General features: G+C 43.4%; 2 protein-coding genes across 10 annotated transcripts in view; one reads left to right on the top strand and one right to left on the bottom strand.

Annotated features, from left to right (window-relative positions):
* The window catches only part of PAAF1 (proteasomal ATPase associated factor 1), a 49538-nt gene extending 31622 nt beyond the window's left edge, over window positions 1-17916 (bottom strand). For 4 of the 8 annotated variants that reach the window (XR_002731112.1, XM_023209446.1, XM_023209447.1 and 1 more), the window contains exons 1-4: window positions 17077-17173; window positions 15326-15366; window positions 5992-6095; window positions 1506-1595 (exon numbers count right to left, since the gene is read on the bottom strand). Coding sequence is in view for 4 of the 8 variants with exons in the window: in XM_023209446.1 (XP_023065214.1) it covers window positions 1506-1595; window positions 5992-6095; window positions 15326-15366; window positions 17077-17123 (282 nt within the window). In the remaining 4 variants the exon portion in view is untranslated. Of the gene's footprint in view, window positions 1-1505; window positions 1596-4044; window positions 4505-5991; window positions 6096-15325; window positions 15367-16981; window positions 17174-17404 lie in introns of those variants that run through there. The other 4 variants (XM_023209451.1, XM_023209453.1, XM_023209452.2 and 1 more) reach the window with 4 other exon arrangements.
* LOC111540864 (cytochrome c oxidase assembly factor 4 homolog, mitochondrial) lies at window positions 16249-21386 on the top strand. 2 transcript variants are annotated; one of them, XM_023209454.2, is made up of 3 exons: window positions 16249-16269; window positions 19635-19655; window positions 20314-21386. In XM_023209454.2, exon 3 carries the CDS (start codon window positions 20645-20647, stop codon window positions 20933-20935), a length of 291 nt encoding a protein of 96 aa, XP_023065222.1. In that variant the 5' UTR covers window positions 16249-16269; window positions 19635-19655; window positions 20314-20644; the 3' UTR covers window positions 20936-21386. The 2 variants fall into 2 exon arrangements, with proteins under 2 accessions (XP_023065222.1, XP_023065223.1); XM_023209455.1 differs by lacking the exons at window positions 16249-16269; window positions 19635-19655 and adding an exon at window positions 17210-17389 and having other exon boundaries at window positions 20656-21386.
* Window positions 21387-21908: the final 522 nt, after the last annotated feature.

Genomic DNA, 21908 nt, shown 5'->3' with positions numbered 1-21908 from the left:
TATAGAAACATGAGTGATTCTCACTTTTTTTACATGTCCTAAATTTTCATCACTAAGTATATATTTGTTTTGTAATAAGGGTAAAAAAGAGCTCTTTTTCTTTTTTTTTTTTTTGAGATGGAGTCTCGCACTGTCGCCCAGGCTGGAGTGCAGTGGCGCGATCTCGGTTCACTGCAAGCTCCACCTCCCAGGTTCACGTCATTCTCCTGCCTCAGCCTCCTAAGTAGCTGGGACTACAGGCGCCAGCCATCACGCCCAGCTAATTTTTTTGTATTTTTAGTAGAGACGGGGTTTCACCATGTTAGCTGCCTCAGCCTCCCGAAGTGCTGGGATTACAGGTGATAGGCACCGCACCCGGCCTTTTTTTTTTTTTTTTTTGGTGAGGCAGTGTCTCATTCTGTTGCCCAGGTTGGAGTGCAGTGGCATGATCATGGCTGACTGCAGCCTCAACCTCCTGGGCTCAAGCAATCCTCCTACCTCAGCATTCAGCGTGGCTGGAACTACAGGCACGTGGCACCATGTCTGGCTAATTTTCGTATTTTTTTGTAGAGACAAGGTTTCATCATGTTGCTCAGGCTGGTCTCAAACTCCTGAGCTCAAGTGATCCACCCACCTCGGTCTCCCAAAGTGCTAGGATTATGGGCATGAGCCACCGTGCCTGGCCAAAAATTACTCTTTTAAAAAACGTACCATACAGTAAGAAGTGAATGGCTTCAATATAATCAGTTTTATCTACCAATTTCTCACTTCTGCTTCCAAGAAGCCCATGGTAGTAGAAAAGGCTTTATTACAAAGACCTTCAAAAATTATTCCTCAACATGGTATATTTGAAATTTTGAGAAAATGTCCCTGTCCTGTAGGAAAAGGAATAAAATATGAGCAGCAGCATTTTTATGTAAGCATCAACTATTACAAATTTATTTTTATTTATTTATTTCTTTGGAGACAGAGTCCAGGCTGCACTACGGTGGCATAATCTCAGTTCACTGCAGCCTCCAACTCCTGGGCTCAAAAATTTCTCCCACCTCAGCCTCCTGAGTAGCTAGGACTAGAGGAGGTATGTGCCACCGTGCCCAGCTAATTTTTGTTTTTTTGTGGAGACAGGGTTTCACTCTGTTGCCCAGGCTTGTCTCAAACTCTTGGCCTCAAGTGATCCTCCTGCCTCTGCCTCCCAAAGTGCTAGGATTGCAGGTGTGAACCACTGCACCTAGCCAAGCATCAAGTATTACATCATTATCTGAAAGCTGCTAACTCTCCTAAAACATATACAAGGAAATTTCATATAATCTCTAAGATTACCAGTGAGTAGATCTGAACACATATTCTATGTGGACTCGAATACCAGTTTTGCCAAACACATCACACTTCATCAGCTGTATCATCTTACAATGCAAAGTAAATGAAAGACATATTAATTTTGAATATGTTTATAGCACCAGACAAGCAAATAAAATGAAAAATTAACATGCTATTACATTTTCTCTTCATTTTATCAAAATACTTACACTCTTTGTATGAATTCTGGAAAAAGTAGTATATGGTGCCAAAAACTTAGAAGATGCACTTTCCTTGGGACATGAAATATGAATGCTTTTCTAAACAAAGAGGAAAAGATGAGATTCGTCAGTAAAACTCCTCCAATGTATTATAATTAAAGCCTCTTAAAGAAAACATTAGGACTACAGGCAGGACATTCTCATCTTCTCAGTGTACCCTCTCTCATCGTCCTTTCCCACCCCACAAAACTATCCCTCCCCTATAGATCAGCAGTCCTTTTAAACTGCTGAGGGCTACAGTGTAATTTGGTATCGCTAAGATGCCATTATCTTTTTATGTTGAAATAAACTGCTGCACAGAAGACAGACAAGCAATATGATACAACCAACAAGCATTAGAGCATTAGTTTTCAGAAGAAAATCTAATACCAATACTCTCAACTGGCAGTGGGGCAAGGAACAGGATCAGCAGAAGAGGACATAAAGAGATATAAGGAAACTCAGCACCAGCCCCCAAGCCTAGGTCTTAAAAGACAAGTCTAAAAGTACACTTGCCGTCTATAAGAACTTTCAGAGAGAATGTTAGACTACTGATATTTACAATGACCAGATGAAATTGGTAAAGTAAATTATGGTACACCCATAAAATGTGTAGGCCTGGGTCAGGCTTGCAGTGCCTACTCCCTGCTTAGACCTAAATTGACTGTACATGTGCATAGACTGGTTATTGTAACACAGTTATATTTTGATGCCCCATGTGTTCTACCTAGTCATTACCACCTGTCTTTCAACTACTGTAGGAAGATAACACTGGTGGCATATTAGGAAAGTATGCTTAGAACTAGATGTTAGATTCAGGAGACATGACTTGCTAAAGGCCATCTGTAACCATTTTAGATAAGAATATTGGTGTTTCAAGGTAGCATGTGTAGAGGTTAAAAAAAAGGCTTGGTGGCTGAGCGCGGTGGCTCACGCCTCTAATTCCAGCACTTTGGGAGGCTTAGGCGGGAGGATCACGAGGTCAGGAGATCAAGACCATCCTGGCTAACACAGTGAAACCCTGTCCCTACTAAAAATACAAAAAAAATTAGCCAGATTTGGTAGCGGGCGCCTGTATTGCTAGTTACTCGGAGGCTGAGGTAGGATAATGTGAACCTGGGAGACGGAACTTGTAGTAAGCCGAGATCGTGCCACTGCACTCCAGCCTGGGCAAGAGAGTGAGACTGCGTCTCCAAAAAAAGACTTGGTAAACTCTCCCTCAAGGACTCTTGCAATATGACAGCCCCTTACTCTAACCAGCATAATACCAATACTATCACCTAAGTATAGATCTCTTATAAGGAATTGAGGAGCCACACTCACCAAAGGACCCCTAACCTTTTATCTCTTCTGTAGTAGTACTTCAAAATCTCTGGTAATTCTTTTTTTTTTTTTTGAGACGGAGTCTCCCACTGTCGCCCAGGCTGGAGTGCAGTGGCGCAATCCGCAAGCTCCGCCTTCCGGGTTCACGACATTTTCCTGCCTCAGCCTCCTGAGTAGCTGGGACTACAGGCAACCACCACCACGCCTGGCTAAATTTTTTTTTTTTTTTGGTATTTTTAGTAGAGACGGGGTTTCACTATGTTAGCCAGGATGGTCTCGATCTCCTGACTTCGTGATCCACCCACCTCGGCCTCCCAAAGTGCTGGCCAGCCAAGTCTCTGGTAATTCTTCAGGACAATGAAAATGACTTCAGTAATCAAAATTTTCTGAATCTCCTTATATCCAACAAGCACAGGTCCTGTCACAGTTCATTAGAAAGAATGGTTTCAAAGTCAAAATATTCTCATCATTGAATCAGTATGTTCTTTACAGATCTACTCCTTTAAAATGACAATTAGACTATCTACACAAACAGCACTTTCTTAGCCAGCATATCCATGCCTGGCTGCCCGCAGGCCTTTCTTTAAATGAGTTTTTGCTTCTAACTGCGTGACAAAGCCCATATAGCTGCAAGAGTGCTGGCCTGGATTTGGAACTACCTTTTGTACCAGAAACTAAAGTGTCAGCTAAATTCTCTTGGCTGAATATTCATACTAGCAAGGATGCAAGGAGTTTCAAAAGCTTAGTGTTTGGGCCTCTGTAAGAATTGGGTTAGCTCTCAGAAGACTTCATTTCTTTGAAGCTATGTGACAGATTTCAATAATCAGTTCTTTTCTCCTACTTTGCAATCTTGCAAATCAACCTTTGATCCACAAACAGACTATGAAGGAAGATAAATGTTAAAATGTCTTCCAATATTAGCAGTGGACAATCATGCTGTTAATGAAAATGAAAATATTTTAAAGAAAAACTGCAAGAGAGATCAGAACAGACAAAATCCAAGTGGAAAAAGTGTGAGTATGCTGCACTAAGATAAAATTCTAAGTCAAACATTTTTATCCTCCAGGGTTAGACATTTAAGCACAATGACAGATCTACTGTTTAAGAGAACAGTGTAGCAATATCAAATAGCAAAGTGACTCATGGCAGTTAGGAAACAAATGAATGTTCAACTATAAGCACTTACTGTCTGAACCCACCTAGCAGGTTCACAGCAAAAATTAGCAATCATGTTTGAAGTGATAAGGACTGTATCCAGGTCTGAGTATGAAGGGAAGAAAGAAGTCAGCACCCAGGCTGTGCAAAAACACCTGAGAAAAACGTAGGCTTGCATGGTAGTGCTAAACTTGGAATTAAGAGAACTGGGTTTCAATTCCAGCATACAGTCTGTCTTTGATTATTAGAGATTAATTAACCTGAGTTTGTTTGCCTATCTGCAAAATGAAAATTTAAAATGCCAATCCCACAGGATTGTTATGTAAAACAACCAAAACTAACTTTTGTAGTATTTTATAGATTCATCCACATGCAGTCTCATTCCCCATTAACCATTCTAGGAGGTAGATTACGATCTCAGCTTTATTGATGAGGAAACTGAGACTCAGAGAACTAAGTTATTTGTCCAAAATCACATAGCTAATAAGTGTCAGAGTTAACTAAGACTTAGATCTTCTGACACCTATAATACCCATAGCTGTTTATGAAAAACAAATATGAAATATATAGTAACATGTAGCCTATTACCTGGCCCAAAGAGAGTAATGAATGAACATTTGCTAAAAATCTTATGTAAAAAACAAAGTATTCTCTATTCTTGTTAGTATACCCAAAATATTTTTTATAACTAAAAAGTTTAATTACACAAAAAACGAAAAATGAAACAATAGGCTGGTCCACCCTTAAGGAATCATCTCACCTTAGGGAATGAATGAACATTTGCTAAAAATCTTATGTGAAAAATGAAGTATTCTCTATTCTTGTAAGTATATCCAAAGTATTTTTATAACTAAAAAGTTTAATTACACAAAAAATGAAAAATGAAACAAAAGGTTGGTCCACCCTTAGGGAATCATCTCATCAGAGCATACTAACTGCAGCAGTCGGAATTAGTAGGGAGAGGCAAATCATGGGTGCACCAATGCTTTGCTTACCCATCTACTCACCTCAAAGACAAACAAAAAAAACTGTTAAGTACTATTAATGTAGACTCTTTATCAAGGCCTCAACAGATATGGATTATAAGGCTACATTGTTCAGTGTAGTAGGTAACAGCCATATCAGGCAACTGAGAACTACTTGGATACAGGCATATGTTTTCAACTGTAAATTTTATAAAACCGAAATACAGATCAAGTATTTCTAATAAAAATTAGAGTCTGAACTAAGCTGTAAAAGTAAAATATACATGGAGTTTTGCAGACTTAATAAGAAAAATAAATGTAAAATATCTCTAGTAATTTTTAGTAGTATTTACAGGTTGAAATAATGTTTTAGGTATACTGGGTTAGATCAAATATATTATTAAAATCAATTTCGGCTAGGCGTGGTGGCTCATGCCTGTAATCTCAGCACTCTGGGAGGCCAAGACAGGTGGATCACGAGGTCGGGAGTTCAAGACCAGCCTGGCCAACATGGTGAAACCGCATCTCTACTAAAAATGCAAAAATTAGCTGGGTGTGGTGGCAGGTGCCTGTAATCCCAGCTTCTAAGGAGGCTGAGGCAGGAGAACTGCTTGAACCCGGGAGGCAGAAGTTGCAGTGAGCCAAGATCGTGCCATTGCACTCCAGCCTAGGTGACAGAGCAGGACTCCATCTCAAAAAACAAAACAAAACAAAAATCAATTTCATCATTTATTTTTATCTCTATAATGTGGCTACTAGAAAATTTTAAATTACACATACATCTTGCGTTATCAGAGCTGATATAAGGGAAGTAAGAGGACGTTTGATGGCACTTAAAAGTATATGTAACTACAAGAGAAAAAGAAAACTATTGACACTCACAGGCAGCAAAAACTATGATTCTCATACAAATGAAGTGGAGATACACGATAATTGTATAAATATCTAAAGTAGACGTATGGGTAGTACCATAGTTTTAAATATCATGCCATCTAGAAGATATAAAAACATACCTTATTTATTTCATTCACAATAAATCCTTCTGAAGCTGTAACCTCTGGGATGCCATCTAGGCCAATTCCTTGACAAGTTAGGCTGCCATACAAAGATGGTTTCCCTATATGGTACAAAAAAAGCATGTCTCAAAAAATAAGAAAAATTTAATATTTTTCTCTTTGAAGACCCAATTCAGGCATCTGTATAAATAGTAAACCCATGAAATTGGCCCATGAAAGAAAAACAGGTACCTGTGTTAAAAGTCAGGTGAAGTAAAAAGAGAATTAGATTAGGTGTCTTAGTCTGTTTAGTGTTGCTATAAAGGAATACCTGAGGCTGGGTAATTTACAAAGAAAAGAGGTTTTATTTGGCTCACGGTTCTGCAGACTGTACAAGAAGCATGGCACCAGCATCTGCTTCTGATGAGAGCCTCAGGCTGCTTCCACGCATGGCAGAAGGAGAAGGGAGCCAGTGTGTGCAGAGATCACATGGTGAGAGAGGAAGTAAGAGACAGGAGGGAGATACCAGGATCTTTTTTACAATCAGCTTTCTCAGGAAAGAACAGAGTGAGAACTCAGTCACTCTCACTCCCCAGGGAGGACATTAATCTATTCATGAGGCGTCTGCCCCCATGACCCAAAACACCCCCCATTAGGCCCTACCTCCAACACTGAGGATTAAATTTCAACATGAGATTCAGAGGGGTCAAACATCCAAACTATAGCACTAGGCAACTCTAATTTGAAAGGGAATACACTTTCAAGACTAAAATACATATTCTATTTTTTTTTTTTTTTTGTCTGAGATGGAGTCTCGCTCTGTCACCTAGGCTGGAGTGCAGTGGCGCGATCTCGGCTCACTGCAACCTCCGCCTTCTGGGTTCATGCCATTTTCCTGCCTCAACCTCCTGAGTAGCTGGGACTATAGGCACCCGCAACCACACCCAGCTAATTTTTTATATTTTTAGTAGAGATGGGGTTTCACCATGTCAGCCAGGATGGTCTCAATCTCCTGACCTCATGATCCGCCTGCCTTGGCCTCCCAAAGTGCTGGGCTTACAGGTGTGGGCCACTGTGCCCGACCTGACTAAAACACATTTTCAAGACTAAAAAAGAACAAAGATTTAGTGATTTGATACAGCATTTGTAGAGAGGGCTGCTAGAGTGATCTCAACCTGATGTAACTGGCTGTGAAATGTAATTCTTCCAGGATGGAAGATGAAGATCAATATGCATACATGTATTTATCCACAGTATATACACATAATACACAGTAAAGAATTAAGCTTCAGTAACCTGTAAAATTTGCCTAAGTAGAATACTGATTTTGCAGAGATATGGGCTAAGTAAGATATTATCCTACACATAAGCACACGCAGATGATAAAATGAAGTTAAAACTGTTTCCGGCCGGACGCAGTGGCTCAAGCCTGTAATCCCAGCACTTTGGGAGGCCGAGACGGGCGGATCACGAGGTCAGGAGATCGAGACCATCCTGGCTAACACGGTGAAACCCCGTCTCTACTAAAAATACAAAAAACTAGCCGGGCGAGGTGGTGGGCGCCTGTAGTCCCAGCTACTCCGGAGGCTGAGGCAGGAGAATGGTGTAAACCCGGGAGGCGGAGCTTGCAGTGAGCTGAGATCTGGCCACTGCACTCCAGCCTGGGAGACGGAGCCAGACTCCGTCTCAAAAAAAAAAAAAAAAAAACTGTTTCCATTCTTCTTCTACACCTTATATATTAATGTCCAAAACAGCCCATATAACACACTGTTTACATGCCTGACTTGCCCAACAGACTGTGAAGTCCTTGAGTCTAGCAGGGTGCTACATTCATTTATTATTCAGTAAATAAATGTTGAACCAAACTGAAGTTACAGAAAAGAGAAGTAAAAATCATCATGGATTCACACAAGACTGGGAGGGCTTTCTTTTTAAGATCGAGTTTCATTAGTGTCGCCCAGGTTGGAGTGCAATGGCGCGATCTCAGCTCACTGCAACCTCCACCTCCTGGGTTCAAGCAGTTCTCCTGCCTCAGCCTCCCAAGTAGCTGGGTTTACAGGCGCCTGCCACCACACATGGCTAATTTTTGTATTTTTAGCAGAGACGGGGTTTCACCATATTGGCCAGGCCGGTCTCGAGCTCCTCCCCTCAGGTGATCACCCACCTCAGCCTCCCAAAGTGTTGGGATTACAGGTGTAAGCCACCACGTCCGGCCGGGAGGGCTTTCTAGAGAGTATGGGACTTGCGTAGGATCCTCAAAGAAAGATAGGAGCTGGCTAGGAAGAAAATAAGGGAAAGAAAACTCCAAATTAAGGAGGAGCATATCAAGAATGAAAGAAAGTCGGCTGGGCATGGTGGCTCACGCCTGTAATCTCAGCACTTTGGGAGCCCAAGGCGGGTGGATCACAACATCAGGAGTTCAAGACCAGCCTGGCCAACACAGTGAAACCTCATCTCTACTAAAAATACAAAAATTAGCCAGGTGTGGTGGCATGTGCCTGTAGTCCCAGATACAATACTCGGGAGACAGAGGCAGAAGAATTGCTTGAACATGGGAGGCAGAGGTTGCAGTGAGCTGAGACCACGCCATTGCACTCCAGTATGGGTGACACAGTGAGACATCATCTCAAAACAAAAAAATTAAAGAAAGTCAGAAAAAACAAGAGGGAAGGACTCATTAATTAATACACCAGTTTGGTAATAGCAGTCATGGAAATGATAGTTAAGGGATAAATCCCAGAGAAACTCAAGTCTAGGGGAGAAGTTTGGCCTACAGAAGACCTAGTAAAGATGCTTTTCACAGGAAGTATCATGAAGCACTATTTTAGACAGATGCTACAAAAACAGAACTAAAGGAACTTCACTTTTTTTTTTTTTTTTTTTTGAGACGGAGTCTCGCTCTGTAGCCCAGGCTGGAGTGCAGTGGCCGGATCTCAGCTCACTGCAAGCTCCGCCTCCCGGGTTTACGCCATTCTCCTGCCTCAGCCTCCCGAGTAGCGGGACTACAGGCGCCCGCCACCTCGCCCAGCTAGATTTTTGTATTTTTTTAGTAGAGACGGGGTTTCACCGTGTTGGCCAGGATGGTCTTGATCTCCTGACCTCGTGATGCGCCCTTCTCGGCCTCCCAAAGTGCTGGGATTACAGGCTTGAGCCACCGCGCCCGGCCTAGGAACTTCACTTTTTATCCCACTCCATGATTCCCTACTGTGTTTACCAACTGCCTTAAGAAGTCTGGCCCTTATGGTGCATCATTTCAACCAATCACTCAATGACTTCTCTACATTTGTGGATGTGTGTGTGTGTGTGTGTGTGTACATATATATATGTTTTTAAATATTTGAGACAGGGTCTCATTCTGTCACCCAGGCTAGAGTGCAGTGGCATGATCATGGTTCACTGCAGCCTCTGTCTCCTGGAATCAAGTGATTCTCCCACCTCAGCTTCCTGAGTAGCCTGCATGCCACCATGCCCAACTATTTTTTTTTTTTATTATTATTTTTAGTAGAGACTGTTGCCCAGACTGGTCTTGAACTACTGGGCTCAAGCAATCCTTCTGTCTCAGCCTCCCAAAGTGGTAGGATTACAGGGTGAGTTACCCTGCCCAGCTGACTTCTCTACATTTGTGAAGTCACTAAAATGATCTCAGCCTTGGTTTTCTCTACATAATAGCAGAACTGGGATCAATCCAACCACTTACCTTCTACATTCCTACATGCAGGCTGCTGAGCACTGCTCCAGAAAAGGACACAACTGCCAATTGTCACCAATCCAATTCATGTTTCTAAACTCAGCAGTTTTGTAATCCTTTCACCTCTCCCATTCCCCACAGCAGCCGGTTCTCATGCCATCTATCCTGCCATCAAAATCTCCTTCCCTCATAACAGCCAAAACCTAGAAATAAATGTCCATCAATTGATGAATGGATGAACAAAATATAGTATATCCATACAACAGAGTATTACGGGGCCACAAAAAGGAATGAAGTACTGATAAAAACAACAAATAGAAACATTGTACTAAGTTGCCTGTAATCCCAGCACTTTGGGAGGCCGAGGTGGGTAGATCACTTGAGGCCAAGAGTTCAAGACCAGCCTGGCCAACATGCCGAAACCTCGTTCGTCTCTACTAAAAATACAAAAATTACCCAGGTGTGGTGGCGGGTGCCTGTAATCCCAGCTACTCAGGAAGCTGAGGCACAAAAATCACTTGAATCCAGGAGGTGAAGGTTGCAATGAGGAGCTGAGATTGCGTCACTATACTTCAGCCTAGACAACAGAGTGAGACTCTCAAAAAAAAAAAAGAAGAAAGAAACATTATGCTAAGTGAAAGAAGTCACACAAAAGGCCATGTATTTTATGATTCCATTTATATGAAATGTCCAAAGTAGGCAAAACCATAGAGATAGAAAGTAAACTAGTGGTTGCTAGGATTGGGGCATGGAAAGTGACTGTTAACGGGTATAGACTTTTCTCGGGGCCGGGGAGTGATACTAGAAATAATATATGTAAAGCAACTAGCACATATATAGCACACATTTTAATCTCAATAAAGCTGTTATTTAAAAACAAAAACAAGAAACAAGATGGTGGATCACACCTAGAGTCCCAGCTACTTGGGAGGCTGAGAGAGGATCACTTGAGCACAGGAGTTCAAATTCAGCACCTGGGAAACACAGTGAGACCCCATGCATTAAAAAATAAACACAGGAGTTCAAGATCAGCCTGGGCAACATAGTGAGACCTTGTCTCCACACAAAATTTAAAAAATTAGCCAGGTATGGTGGTGCATGACTGTGGTCCCAGCTACTCAGGAGGCTTAGGTGGGAGGATCTCTTGAACCCAGGAGATCAAGGCTGCAGTGAGCCATAACCACGTAACTGTACTCCAGCCTGAGCAACAGGGCAAGACCCTGTCTCAAAAAAATAAGAACAGGCCAGGTACGGTGGCTCACGTCTGTAATCCCAGCACTTTGGGAGGCTGAGGTGGACGGATCACAAGGTCAGGAGTTCAAGACCATCCTGCCTAACACAGTGAAACCCTGTCTCTACCAAAAACACAAAAAATTAGCTGGGCGTAGTGGCGGGTGCCTGTAGTCCCAGCTACTCAGGAGGCTGAGGCAGGAGAATGGCATGAACCCGGAAGGCGGAGCTTGCAGTAAGCCAAGATCGTGCCACTGCACTCCAGCCTAGGCGACAGAGCGAGACTACATCTCAAAACAAAAACAAAAACAAAAAATTAGCCAGGCGTGGTGGCACATGCCTGCAATCTCAGCTACTTGGGAGGCCGAGGCAGAAGAATTGCTTGAACCCAGGAGGCGGAGGTTGCAGTGAGCCAAGACCACACCACTGCACTCCAGCCTGGGCGACAAGAGTGAAACTCCAACTCAAAAATAAATAAATAAATAAATAAATAATATATAAAAATAAAAATAAACGCACACAAAAACAAAAACCATCCTCCTCCTTAAGAGTTGACATCATTAACTCCAATTCATAAAGAAAACTAAGCCTACAGGTTACCCTCAAAAAAAAAAAAAAAAAAAAAAAGGTGTGGGTGCGGTGGCTCACACCTGTAATCCCAGCACTTTGGGAGGCCACAGTGAGTGGATCACAAGATCAGGAGATGGAGACCATCCTGACTAACACGGTGAAACCCCGTCTCTACTAAAAATACAAAAAATTGTCTGGCACGGTGGCTCATGCCTGTAACCCCAGCACTTTGGGAGGTCGAGGTGGATGGATCACCTGAGGTTGGGAGTTCAAGACCAGCCTGACCAACATGGAGAAACCGTGTCTCTGTTAAAAAAAAAAAAAAAATACAAAATTAACCAGGCATGGTGGCACATGCTTGTAATCCCAGCTACTCGGGAGGCTGAGGGAGAATTGCTTGAATCTGGGAGGTGGAGGTTGCAGTGAGCCAAGATTGTGCCACTGCACTCCAGCCTCCAGCCTGGAAAACAAGAATGAAACTCCATCTCAAAAAAAAAAAACAAAAAAAAAAAACAAAAAAATTAGCCAGGCATGGCGGCACACGCCTGTAGTTCCAGCTACTCGGGAGGCTGAAGCTGGAGAATCACTTGAACCCGGGAGGCAGAGGTTGCAGTGAGCCGAGACTGCACCACTGCACTCCAGCCTGGGCAACAGAGTGAGACTCCATCTCAAAAACAAACAAACAAAAAACTCCTTGGTTGTTGAAGGTAGCTTGGTAATTAAAAACAAAACAAAACTAAGTTTGTTGCTTTGTAAAGACTTGATAATTTTTTAAAAAACTGTTTTAGGCCGGGCAGTGGCTCATGCCTGTAATCCCAACACTTTGGGAGGCCAAGGTAGGAGGATCACTTGAGGTCAGGAGTTCAAGACCAGCCTGGCCAACATGGTGAAATCCAGTCTCTACTAAAAATACAAAAATTAGCTGGGCATGGTAACATGCACCTGTAGTCCCAGCTATTCAGGAGGCTGAGGCACGAGAATCGCTTGAACCCGGGACTGGAGGTTGCAGTGAGCTGAGATCATGCCACTGCATTCCAGCCTGGGTGACAGAGCAAGACTCTGTTTAAAAAAACTGCTTTAAGGCTGGGCACGGTGGCTCAAGCCTGTAATCCCAGCACTTTGGGAGGCCGAGACGGGCGGATCACGAGGTCAGGAGATCGAGACCATCCTGGCTAACACGGTGAAACCCCGTCTCTACTAAAAAATACAAAAAGCTAGCCGGGCGAGGTGGCTGGAGCCTGTAGTCCCAGCTACTCGGGAGGCTGAGGCAGGAGAATGGCGTAAATCCGGGAGGCGGAGCTTGCAGTGAGCTGAGATCCCCCCATTGCACTCTAGCCCGGGTGACAGAGCAAGATACCGTCTCAAAAAAAAAAAAAAAAAAAACTGCTTTAATAGTATGTATGGGCAAGATAAATGCAAAATGTTAGGGAAAAGATCTAAAAAAATATAAACCCCAGTTGACATTTTGCTCTTTTTGCTTTTTCAGCGTAAGTAAAGATTTGCCTTGCTTTAAAGAAACTGTGCCTTTTGGTTATGGTTTATTACAAGAAAGCCAAGGTCCTCGTAATAATCAGTGGACTAATGAAGAGATGGTGAATTTTAATGTATGTTTATATATTTTAGTTAAAATAAAATGTAGGTCTTTTGTGTATTTTTTTAACTTTTATTTATTTATTTATTTATTTTTGAGACGGAGTTTCGCTCTTGTTACCTAGGCTGGAATGCAATGGCGCGATCTCCACTCACTGCAACCTCCACCTCATGGGTTTAAGCGATTCTCCTGCCTCAGCCTCCTGAGTAGCTGCAATTACAGGCAGCACCACCATGCCTGGCTAATTTTTTGTATTTTTAGTAGAAACGGGGTTTTATGTTAGCCAGGCTGGTCTCAAACTCCTGACCTCAGGTGATCCACCCACCATGGCCTCCTAAAGTGCTGGGATAACAGGCTTGAGCCACCGTACCCAGCTTTTTTTTTTCTTTTTTTTTTGAGACGGAGTCTTGCTCAGTTGACCAGGCTAGAATGTGGTGGCATGATCTCGGCTCACTGCAAGCTCTGCCTCCCGGGTTCATGCCATTCTCCTGCCTCAGGCTCACGAGTAGCTGGGACTACAGGCACCCGCCACAATGCCTGACTAATTTTTTGTATTTTTTTTTAGTAGAGCCACTGTGCCCAGCTTTTTTATTTTTTTTATTTTTATTTTTTAATTGAGGCAGGGTTTCGCTCTGTCTCTCAGGCTGGAGTACAGTGGCACAATCCTAGCTCAAGCAGTTAGAAGAGGATTTTTGAACATAATTAAGCACAATAAAATCGGTAAAATAAAATATAGTATTTTCCTTGAATTTTTGTTACATATATATGTATATATGTGTATGTGTGTGTATATATATATTTGTATATTTGTGTGTGTGTTTCTTTTTTTAGAGACAGGGTCTTACTTTCTGGTCCAGGGTAGGAGATCACGTAGCATGATCACAGCTACCCTGATCCAGGGTAGGAGATCCAGTAGCATGATCACAGCTCACTGCAGCCTTGACTTGCTGGACTTGAGCAATCCTCCCACCTCCGCCTCTTGACTAGCTGGGACTACAGACACCCAACACCATGCCCAGCTAGTTTTATTTGCTGTAGACAAGAGGTCTGCCTATGTTCCCCACGCTGGTCTCAAGCAATCCTCCACCTTGGCCTCCCAAAATGGTGGATGACGGGTGTGAGCCACCACATCTGGCCTTATACTTTAAGATGACTGGCAAGTCACAACACTATAAAGTCAGTCCTTTATTCCACTGATATAAACAATAATCTTTTTTTTTTTTAATGATGGGGTCTCACTCTGTCACTCCAGCAAGAGTGCAACGGTTCAATCGTAACTCACTGCAGTCTCAACCTCCTGGGCTCAAGAGATCCTCCTATCTCAGCCTACCAAGTAGCTGGGACTATACAAGCATGCCACTATGCCTATTTTTTTATTATTATTTTTTATAGAGATGGGGGTCTCACTTTGTTTCCCAGGCTGGTCTCGAACTCCTGGGCTCAAGTGATCCTCCTGCCTCAGCTTCCCAAAGTGCTAGGATTATAAGTGTGAGCCACTGTGCCTGGCCAAAACTTTATTTCTTATAGAAATACAACATATCAGCAGCATTTGAAATGAAGAATAATCAGCAAAACAAAACTTTCTCACAGAATTTAGAAGGAAGGTTGATTTGTTTTAGAATGGTACCACATTGGTTACCAATTTGAAAAGAATCCTGTGAATGAAATAAGAGTGTTGTTCAAAAGAAAAACTGATAAGACTTGGGAGCTTCCTGGATATGGCAGGGTCAAGTAACTAGGTTTTTCACTCTGGTGCCTAGAAAAATGATGGTAACTTAAGAAATGAGAAAATCAAGAAAGAGAACTCACTTGACAACAAATGTACTCAGCTTGGTTTTGGACTTCAGTAAGTCAAGTAACTTAAGGTGACAGTGAGACCTTTAAGCAGAAATCTCCAGCAAACAACTGATCAATCTCTGTTTGAACATGGAGAAGTCAGGGCTGGAGCTATAGATCTAGAAATTATCATCAAGAAGGTCCCAGTTAAAGCTGCAGAAGTGCTTAGAATACAACAGCACAGGGTAAGTGATTAATTAACATGCATCAACAATGTCTCCATGAATAAGTCTGTGGCTTTCAAATGGAAAATCAATCTCAAGGCCTTCCCTTGGAATGGAGGAGTTGGGGTGTTAGCCATACAGTACTGACTGGTCAAGCATATTTGCAGACTATGAGTATTATGTAAGGAGGCTGGGCCAGGAAGCTTATGTAGGAAGCTTTCTTTTAAGGGTAATAATCCTTCTTCTTTAAAGTGACAGCATATAGGTTATTACCTGGGGGATGACAGCTCAGCCAGGCCTCCCCTTCATCCTTCCTATGAAGAAAGACAAAAGCTTAATTAGGCTCACCCAAAGTTGAACAGGATCCCATAGTTACAAGGGAAGAAAGAAGGTCACGTAACCTCCAGTTTGGTCACAGTACTTAGACATGAGCTAGTTCAACCTCTCATCAGGTATAGATCATTCTAAGACAGACAAACTTTATTTGTTCAAGAAATATTTGTGGATTAACTATTTAATGAATAGATATCTGTTGGTTAAATTAATGCTCATCCATCAACAGTGAGCTCACTTTGAAAAATCAAGGTTATCTAATTAGATATTTATCAGGATTATTGTAAACCAAGCCCTGTGCTAAGCACTTTCCATATACAATCATTAACTCTCACAATAACCAAACAAGATTCCTTTTATTATTTCAGCACCTGCCCAATCATCCAAATCCTGATCTCTTCACCCTAGCACTTTTAGGGTATAATGGAAAGGGTCTATGCTTTTAAGACAGAAAGATCTAGGTTGACAGCAACCCTCTATCATTTGACGAGATGCATGATCTTGGGCAAGTTAAGCCTTCTGATTCTGGTGCTGTACTTTCTCATAGGTACCTAGTGGCACTTCATGTTATTGTTCTTTACTACTTATCACATTCTGTGTACTAGCAACTAGTCTGTATTTTAGCCCACCTAATTTAAGTAAGGTATAAACTTAGTAAGGTGAAAATTTCTTAAACGCAGAAGACTGTTTCATTCATCTTCACCATTGTTTCAATTTGAAAAACCCTTATTAGCAGTAGCAGTTGACAAATATGGCACTGCTATATCCATCCTGATTCCTAGAGAAACAACCGGCACAGTATAAGATCAATAAACGTTATATGAATGAATAGTTTGCTGTGTATTCCTACTTAAGATTTCAGCTTTTCTTTTTTTTTGAGATGAGTATCGCTCTGTCACCCAGGCTGGAGTGCAGTGGTGCAATCTCAGCTCACTGCAACCTCTACCTCATGGGTTCAACCGATTCTCCTGCCTCAGCCTCCCGAGTAGCTGGGATTATAGGCGCCCACTACCACACCCGGCTAATTTCTGTATTTTTAGTAGAGACAGGGTTTCACCATGTTGGTCAGGCTGGTCTTGAACTTCTGACCTCAAATGATCCACCAATCTGTTTTCCAAAGTGCTGGGATTACAAGCATAAGCCACCGCACCTGGCCTGGATATCAGCTTCTTAAGAGCAGGAACCATCACTTATATTTAGAGTATACATATGAGCTCCACCAAGCATCCAGTACGGGGCCTGGACATAGTGTTAGTTTCCTTAATAGTATCGTCCAGTATGCCCAATATAGCATTAGGGGCCTAGGAGAATACAAAGGTTCCATCACATACACAAAGTGGTGGTGAGTTCAGGGACTTCTGGAAATAACTGACGACTAATCAGTATTTGCTAAATGACTGCTTGGCCAAGAGCCTTCCTGCCTTCCAGTATCCCTGTCTTTCTCCAACTCACTGATACTAATTCTGACGCGGGGATCACACAACTCATGTGCTCCCTTGGCCTGGTGATAGCTTTTCAGAGAATGACCATACGGGTTTGATACTTCTTTTTCCGGACCCTGTTCCCTCCATATCCCTCAACAATTGATGAAGTAACCTCTATTGATATCCTGGACCAGGCATGGCTCTCCTTGACGCAAAAGCAATATCCACTACCCTCCTCCTCTGACTCTGTACCGGGCCTGGATTCACCTCAGGGCTTGCGCCCAGTCGCTCTGAATCCTCAAAGGCGCCGCCATCTCGACCCCGCCTCCACCAGCCCACCTCTTCCGCCCCTTCCCGGAAGTGGGTCCCCGAGAAGGGTGCGGCGAGGACAGAGGGTGGGCGCAACACTAAGAGGCCACCAATGAAAACGTGCCTTTTTCACATTCCCCGCCCCTTCCGTATGCGCGTTCCCCACGAGGGGTTGGTTCCTGGAAGGATGGACAGAGGACCCCCAACCGCCTGCGAAGCTCAAGCCGCCGCGTAGGAGCGTGCGTTCGGGCCCTCTTCTCCCACCTATTCGGTGAGCATCGCGTACCGCGTTCTTCAGAAGGCGTTGCGGGCCCAAAGGTGCAGCGATTAGCGGCCGCGCGCGCGCGCGCATACGTCCTCAAAGTTCAAAGTCCGCGATCCCCTGAGGCGCTTCAGGCCTCGTGGCTGCCAGCATTTTTCTGCTTTAAGATCCTTTCCATGACTTCCTAGTTTAGGCCCGCCTCCACGATCCAGCTGCCAACCTTCTAGCCTACCCTGATCTCTGAGCAGGGGTCGTCCTCATTTTACTCCGGAGACTGAAGCCAGAAGGTGGTGAGAGGAGAGTACGGTAGCATTTACTGAGTCCTATTGTAGCCCAAGCACTTTTCATTCGTTAATCTTCATTCTGTTGTGCGAATTAAATATTATTAATGGAGAAACTAAAATGAAAAAGTTTACATAGTAAGGCGTAGTGCTGGGATTCGAATACGGATCTCTTGGTTTAGGATCCAAAGCACTTTCCAGTCCACTGTTCTTTTTCTAAATTATTTGCTGCTGGCCTGTTTAGGAAGAGAAAACTATCATTTATTGAACTCTTTAGACGTACTAGCCTCCTTACAAACCTTTTTTTTTTTTTTTTTTGAGACAGGGTCTCCCGCTGTCACCCAGGCTGGAATGCAGTGGCATGATCAATGTTGCCCAGGCTGGTAGCAAACCATCCTCCCGCCTCAGTCTCCCAAAGTGCTGGGATTACAGGCGTGAGCCATGGCACCCAGCTTCATCTCTGTGTTTCCAGAGAGGTTATCAAATGATGAGGCAGTGACAAAGCTAGGTCCGAGTCTGTTTCAAAGCCCATTTTCCCCCTCCTGCTTAAGTTATACTGCCTCCAAGGCAAATGAGTTGTGTAAAGTGCCTGACTCCCTCTTGTGACTTCCACATTGCCCTCAGAATAAAAAGTCTTAAATTCCCTATTATGCCCTACAAAGCCCACCAGTTTAATATTGTCTTGTTCTGATACTCTATTTTCCCATCACTGAACTTTTTTTTTTTTTTTGCTCTTATGTATCAGATTCTATCTCAACCACCTGCTCTTCCATTGACCAAAAATAGTTTTCCCATCTCTGGCTAACTTTTGTTCCATATGTCAAGTTTCAGCATGGAAATCACTTCCTCTAGGAAGCCTTCCCTGCCTATTCCTGCCCTTGTCTGGATTAGGTATCCCTCCACTGTGGTCCCAGTCTTCGCTATCTGTACACTGCATAGTAAACTGCCCTGTCTCCTTGTGTAGGTTGTAAACTCCATGAAGCCAGGAACTTAACTGACTTAGACACTCTTGAATCCTCAACACTAGCATAGTGCCTGGTACATGATAGGTATTTAATCATTGGTTGAGTGAATGAGAGACACAGTAAAGGCAATAAGGAGTCCTTCTAGTTTCTTTACAGCCCATCATGGTGAAATTTTTGCAAAGGCTGAAGTCATTTCTCTTCAGACCCTAAGTTCCTTCTGTGTGCTGCTTTCTGCTGAGTGTTCTGATGCAGATGGGCGTGACAGTTTGGGCAAATAAATACATCTCACATTTTTGTATAGTTTACAAAGCCATCTCACCTTATGGATGCAGAGGCCAGGTTTCTGCATGCTGTATGCTACAGCCACACTGAACTCTTTCTGTCCTTCCCATGTGTCAAAACCTACTAATATTTGGGCACCCTTTCACTTTGTTTTTTTGTTTGTTTTGGAGACGGAGTCTCACTCTGTCGCCCAGGCTGGAGTGCAGTGGTGCAATCTTTGGCTCACTGCAACCTCTGTCCCCTGGATTAAAGCGATTCTCCTGCTTCAGCCTCCCAAGTAGCTGGGATTATAGGCACCTGCCATCGTGCCCACCTAATTTTTATATTTTTAGTAGAGATGGGGTTTCACCATCTTGGCCAGGCTGGTCTTGAACTTCTGACCTCGTGCTCCACTCGCCTTGGCCTCCCAAAGTGTTGGGATTACAGGTGTGACCCACCACATCCAGCCTCTTTCACTTTTTAAACTTTGTTCTTCAGCATAGAATAAGGCTAGTAGGATAAAAGAAGAAAGGTTATTTATTTATTTGAAACAGGGTCTCACTATGTCACCTAAGCTGGAGTATAGTGGCAGCATCATAGCTCACTGCAGCCTTTGAACTCCTGGGCTCAAGGGATTCTCCCTCTTCAGCCTCTTGAGAACCTGGGACTACAAGTGTGTGCCACCATGCCCAGCTAATTTTTAAATTTTTTTTCTTTCTTATTTTTTTTTTTTTTTTGAGGCCTCAGAGTTTCGCTCTTGTTGCCCAGGCTGGAGTGCAGTGGTGTGATCTCGGCTCACCACAACCTCTGCCTCCCGGGTTCAAACGATTCTCCTGCCTCAGCCTCCTGAGTAGCTACCATGCCTGGCTAATTTTGTAATTTTAGTAGAGACGGGCTTTCTCCATGTTGGTCAGGCTGGTCTTGATCTCCCGACCTCAGGTAGTCCAACCACCTCTGTCTCCCAAAGTGCTGGGATTACAGGCGTGAGCCACTGTACCCAGTCATTTTAAAATTTTTTTGTAGAGATGAGGTCTTGCCATAACCCAGGCTGGTCTCAAACTCCTGGGCTCAAGGGATCTTCCTGCCTCAGCCTCTCAAAATGCTAGCATTACAGGTGTGAGCCATCGTACCTAGCTGAAAGTTTAGTTCTTTTTAGGTAGATCAGAGATAGCTTATCTAAAAAGATGACATTTCACCTAATTAATATTCCAATAGCAAAATCCATTGAACTTATTGAATGTTATGTCAAGCATTCTCACATGGTTTATCTTATTCAGTTCAAACCACTTCGCAGGCCTGCTCTCGGCCAGGCCTAGTGCTGGAGGCACAAAGGTAAATCAAGACAAACATCAGCTGGGCACAGTTGGCTCACACCTGTAATCTCAGCACTTCAGGAGTCCAAGGCAGGAGGATCGCCTGAGCCCAGGGGTTTGAGACCATGCTGAGCAACATGGAAAAACCTTATCTCTATCAAAAAATCAAAACAATTAGCTGAGTGTGGTGGTGCACACCTGTAGTCCCAGCTACTCTGGCCGGGGAGGGACTGAGGCAGAAGGATTGCTTGATCCCTAAAGATGGAGGCTACAGTGAGCCTGGGCAACAAAGCAAGACACCCTAAAAAAAACAAACAAGCATCTGTCTGCAAGCTTAGTCTCCCACGGGAGACATAAACAGGCTAAACAGTGCAGTCTGGTCAGTGCTATTTATAATCTAGGAACCTTACATATTATATCCCCACTCTAACCTTGTCTCTGTTAATGTTCTGTAGACTCCCCGTCCCCAGGATGTCAACCTCAGCCCCTCAAGGCCATACCTGGACCCAACGGGTGAAGAAGGAGGATGAGGAGGAGGACCCACTGGACCAGCTGATCTCCCGCTCTGGCTGTGCTGCCTCCCACTTTGCAGTGCAGGAGTGCATGGCCCAGCACCAGGACTGGCGGCAATGCCAGCCACAGGTGCAGGCGTTCAAGGATTGCATGAGTGAACAGCAGTCGAGGCGGCGAGAGGAGCTGCAGAGGAGGAAAGAACAAGCCAGTGCCCACCACTGAGACCTCAAACCACCTATCACCAGTAGATGGCCCTGCCAAGATCAGCACCCAGCAAGATTATAGAGGAAGAAATCCTAAATGCTGGGTGTGGGAGGTATAAAACCTGGGGATAGTTTTTGGATCTGGAGTTAAGAGCCACGGGCTTGGACGTGACTGGCACAAACAGCTGTCATATGTTCATGGTCAGATCTCACACATCCTCAGCTGTCTTGTTCCACCAGTATTTGACAGGAAAACAAAGAATGTGGTAAGGGATGCTCCCCGACCCCACATCTTGGGTCAGTGTGCCAAGTACTGAGATGATTTTAGGGACATTTTATTTTAAATTAAATTCACAATCTAATGGTAAATTGGTTACCTGATTAGTGCCTTTCTCTTTCATCACTTGTTCTGGATGTTTCAATCAGTTTAGTGGAAGGAAGAAAGCAAATGGGGAAACTTTTTATTCAAATATGTTTTTGTTTTGTTTTTTTGAGACGGGGTCTCTGTTGCCCAGGCTGGAGTGCAGTGGTGCAGTCGGGGCTCACTGCATCCTCAGTGGGCTCAGGCCATCCTCCCACCTCAGCCTCTGAAGTAGCTGGAACCACAGGTGTGTGCATCACCACACCCAGCTAATTATTCAAATATTGAGTACCTATTAAATGCTAGATTCTGTTGAATTAACAGATACCGAGTCTGGCTTTAACCTGCTCCCAACCCAACAAACACACAAAGTTGGGCTAACATTTTTAAAGTATATTTAACACTAAAATACAGATTTTCAGCTTTTGAAAAGTGGAAAAGGTGTTAACATTGATTTTTATTCCCTCTTAACAATTTGCTGGAGCTGAATAACTCCCCCTTTTAGTAGGTTGTGTTTTCCCATTCAAAACAGTTGCATATCAACTCTCATTTTTCTTCAACAAAACTACTCTTCCATTCTATTCTTTTTTTTTTTTTTTTTTTTTTTTGAGATGGAGTCTTGCTCTGTCAC

This window comes from Piliocolobus tephrosceles, chromosome 13 (assembly GCF_002776525.5).
Source record: "Piliocolobus tephrosceles isolate RC106 chromosome 13, ASM277652v3, whole genome shotgun sequence".
NCBI lineage: Eukaryota > Metazoa > Chordata > Mammalia > Primates > Cercopithecidae > Piliocolobus > Piliocolobus tephrosceles.
This window is presented reverse-complemented; position numbering and strand designations above follow the sequence as displayed.

What these genes read in the sequence shown, in the direction of transcription:
- LOC111540864 (XM_023209454.2), top strand. Translation starts at nt 20,645, where the DNA reads ATGTTCTGTAGACTCCCCGTCCCCAGGATGTCAACCTCAGCCCCTCAA.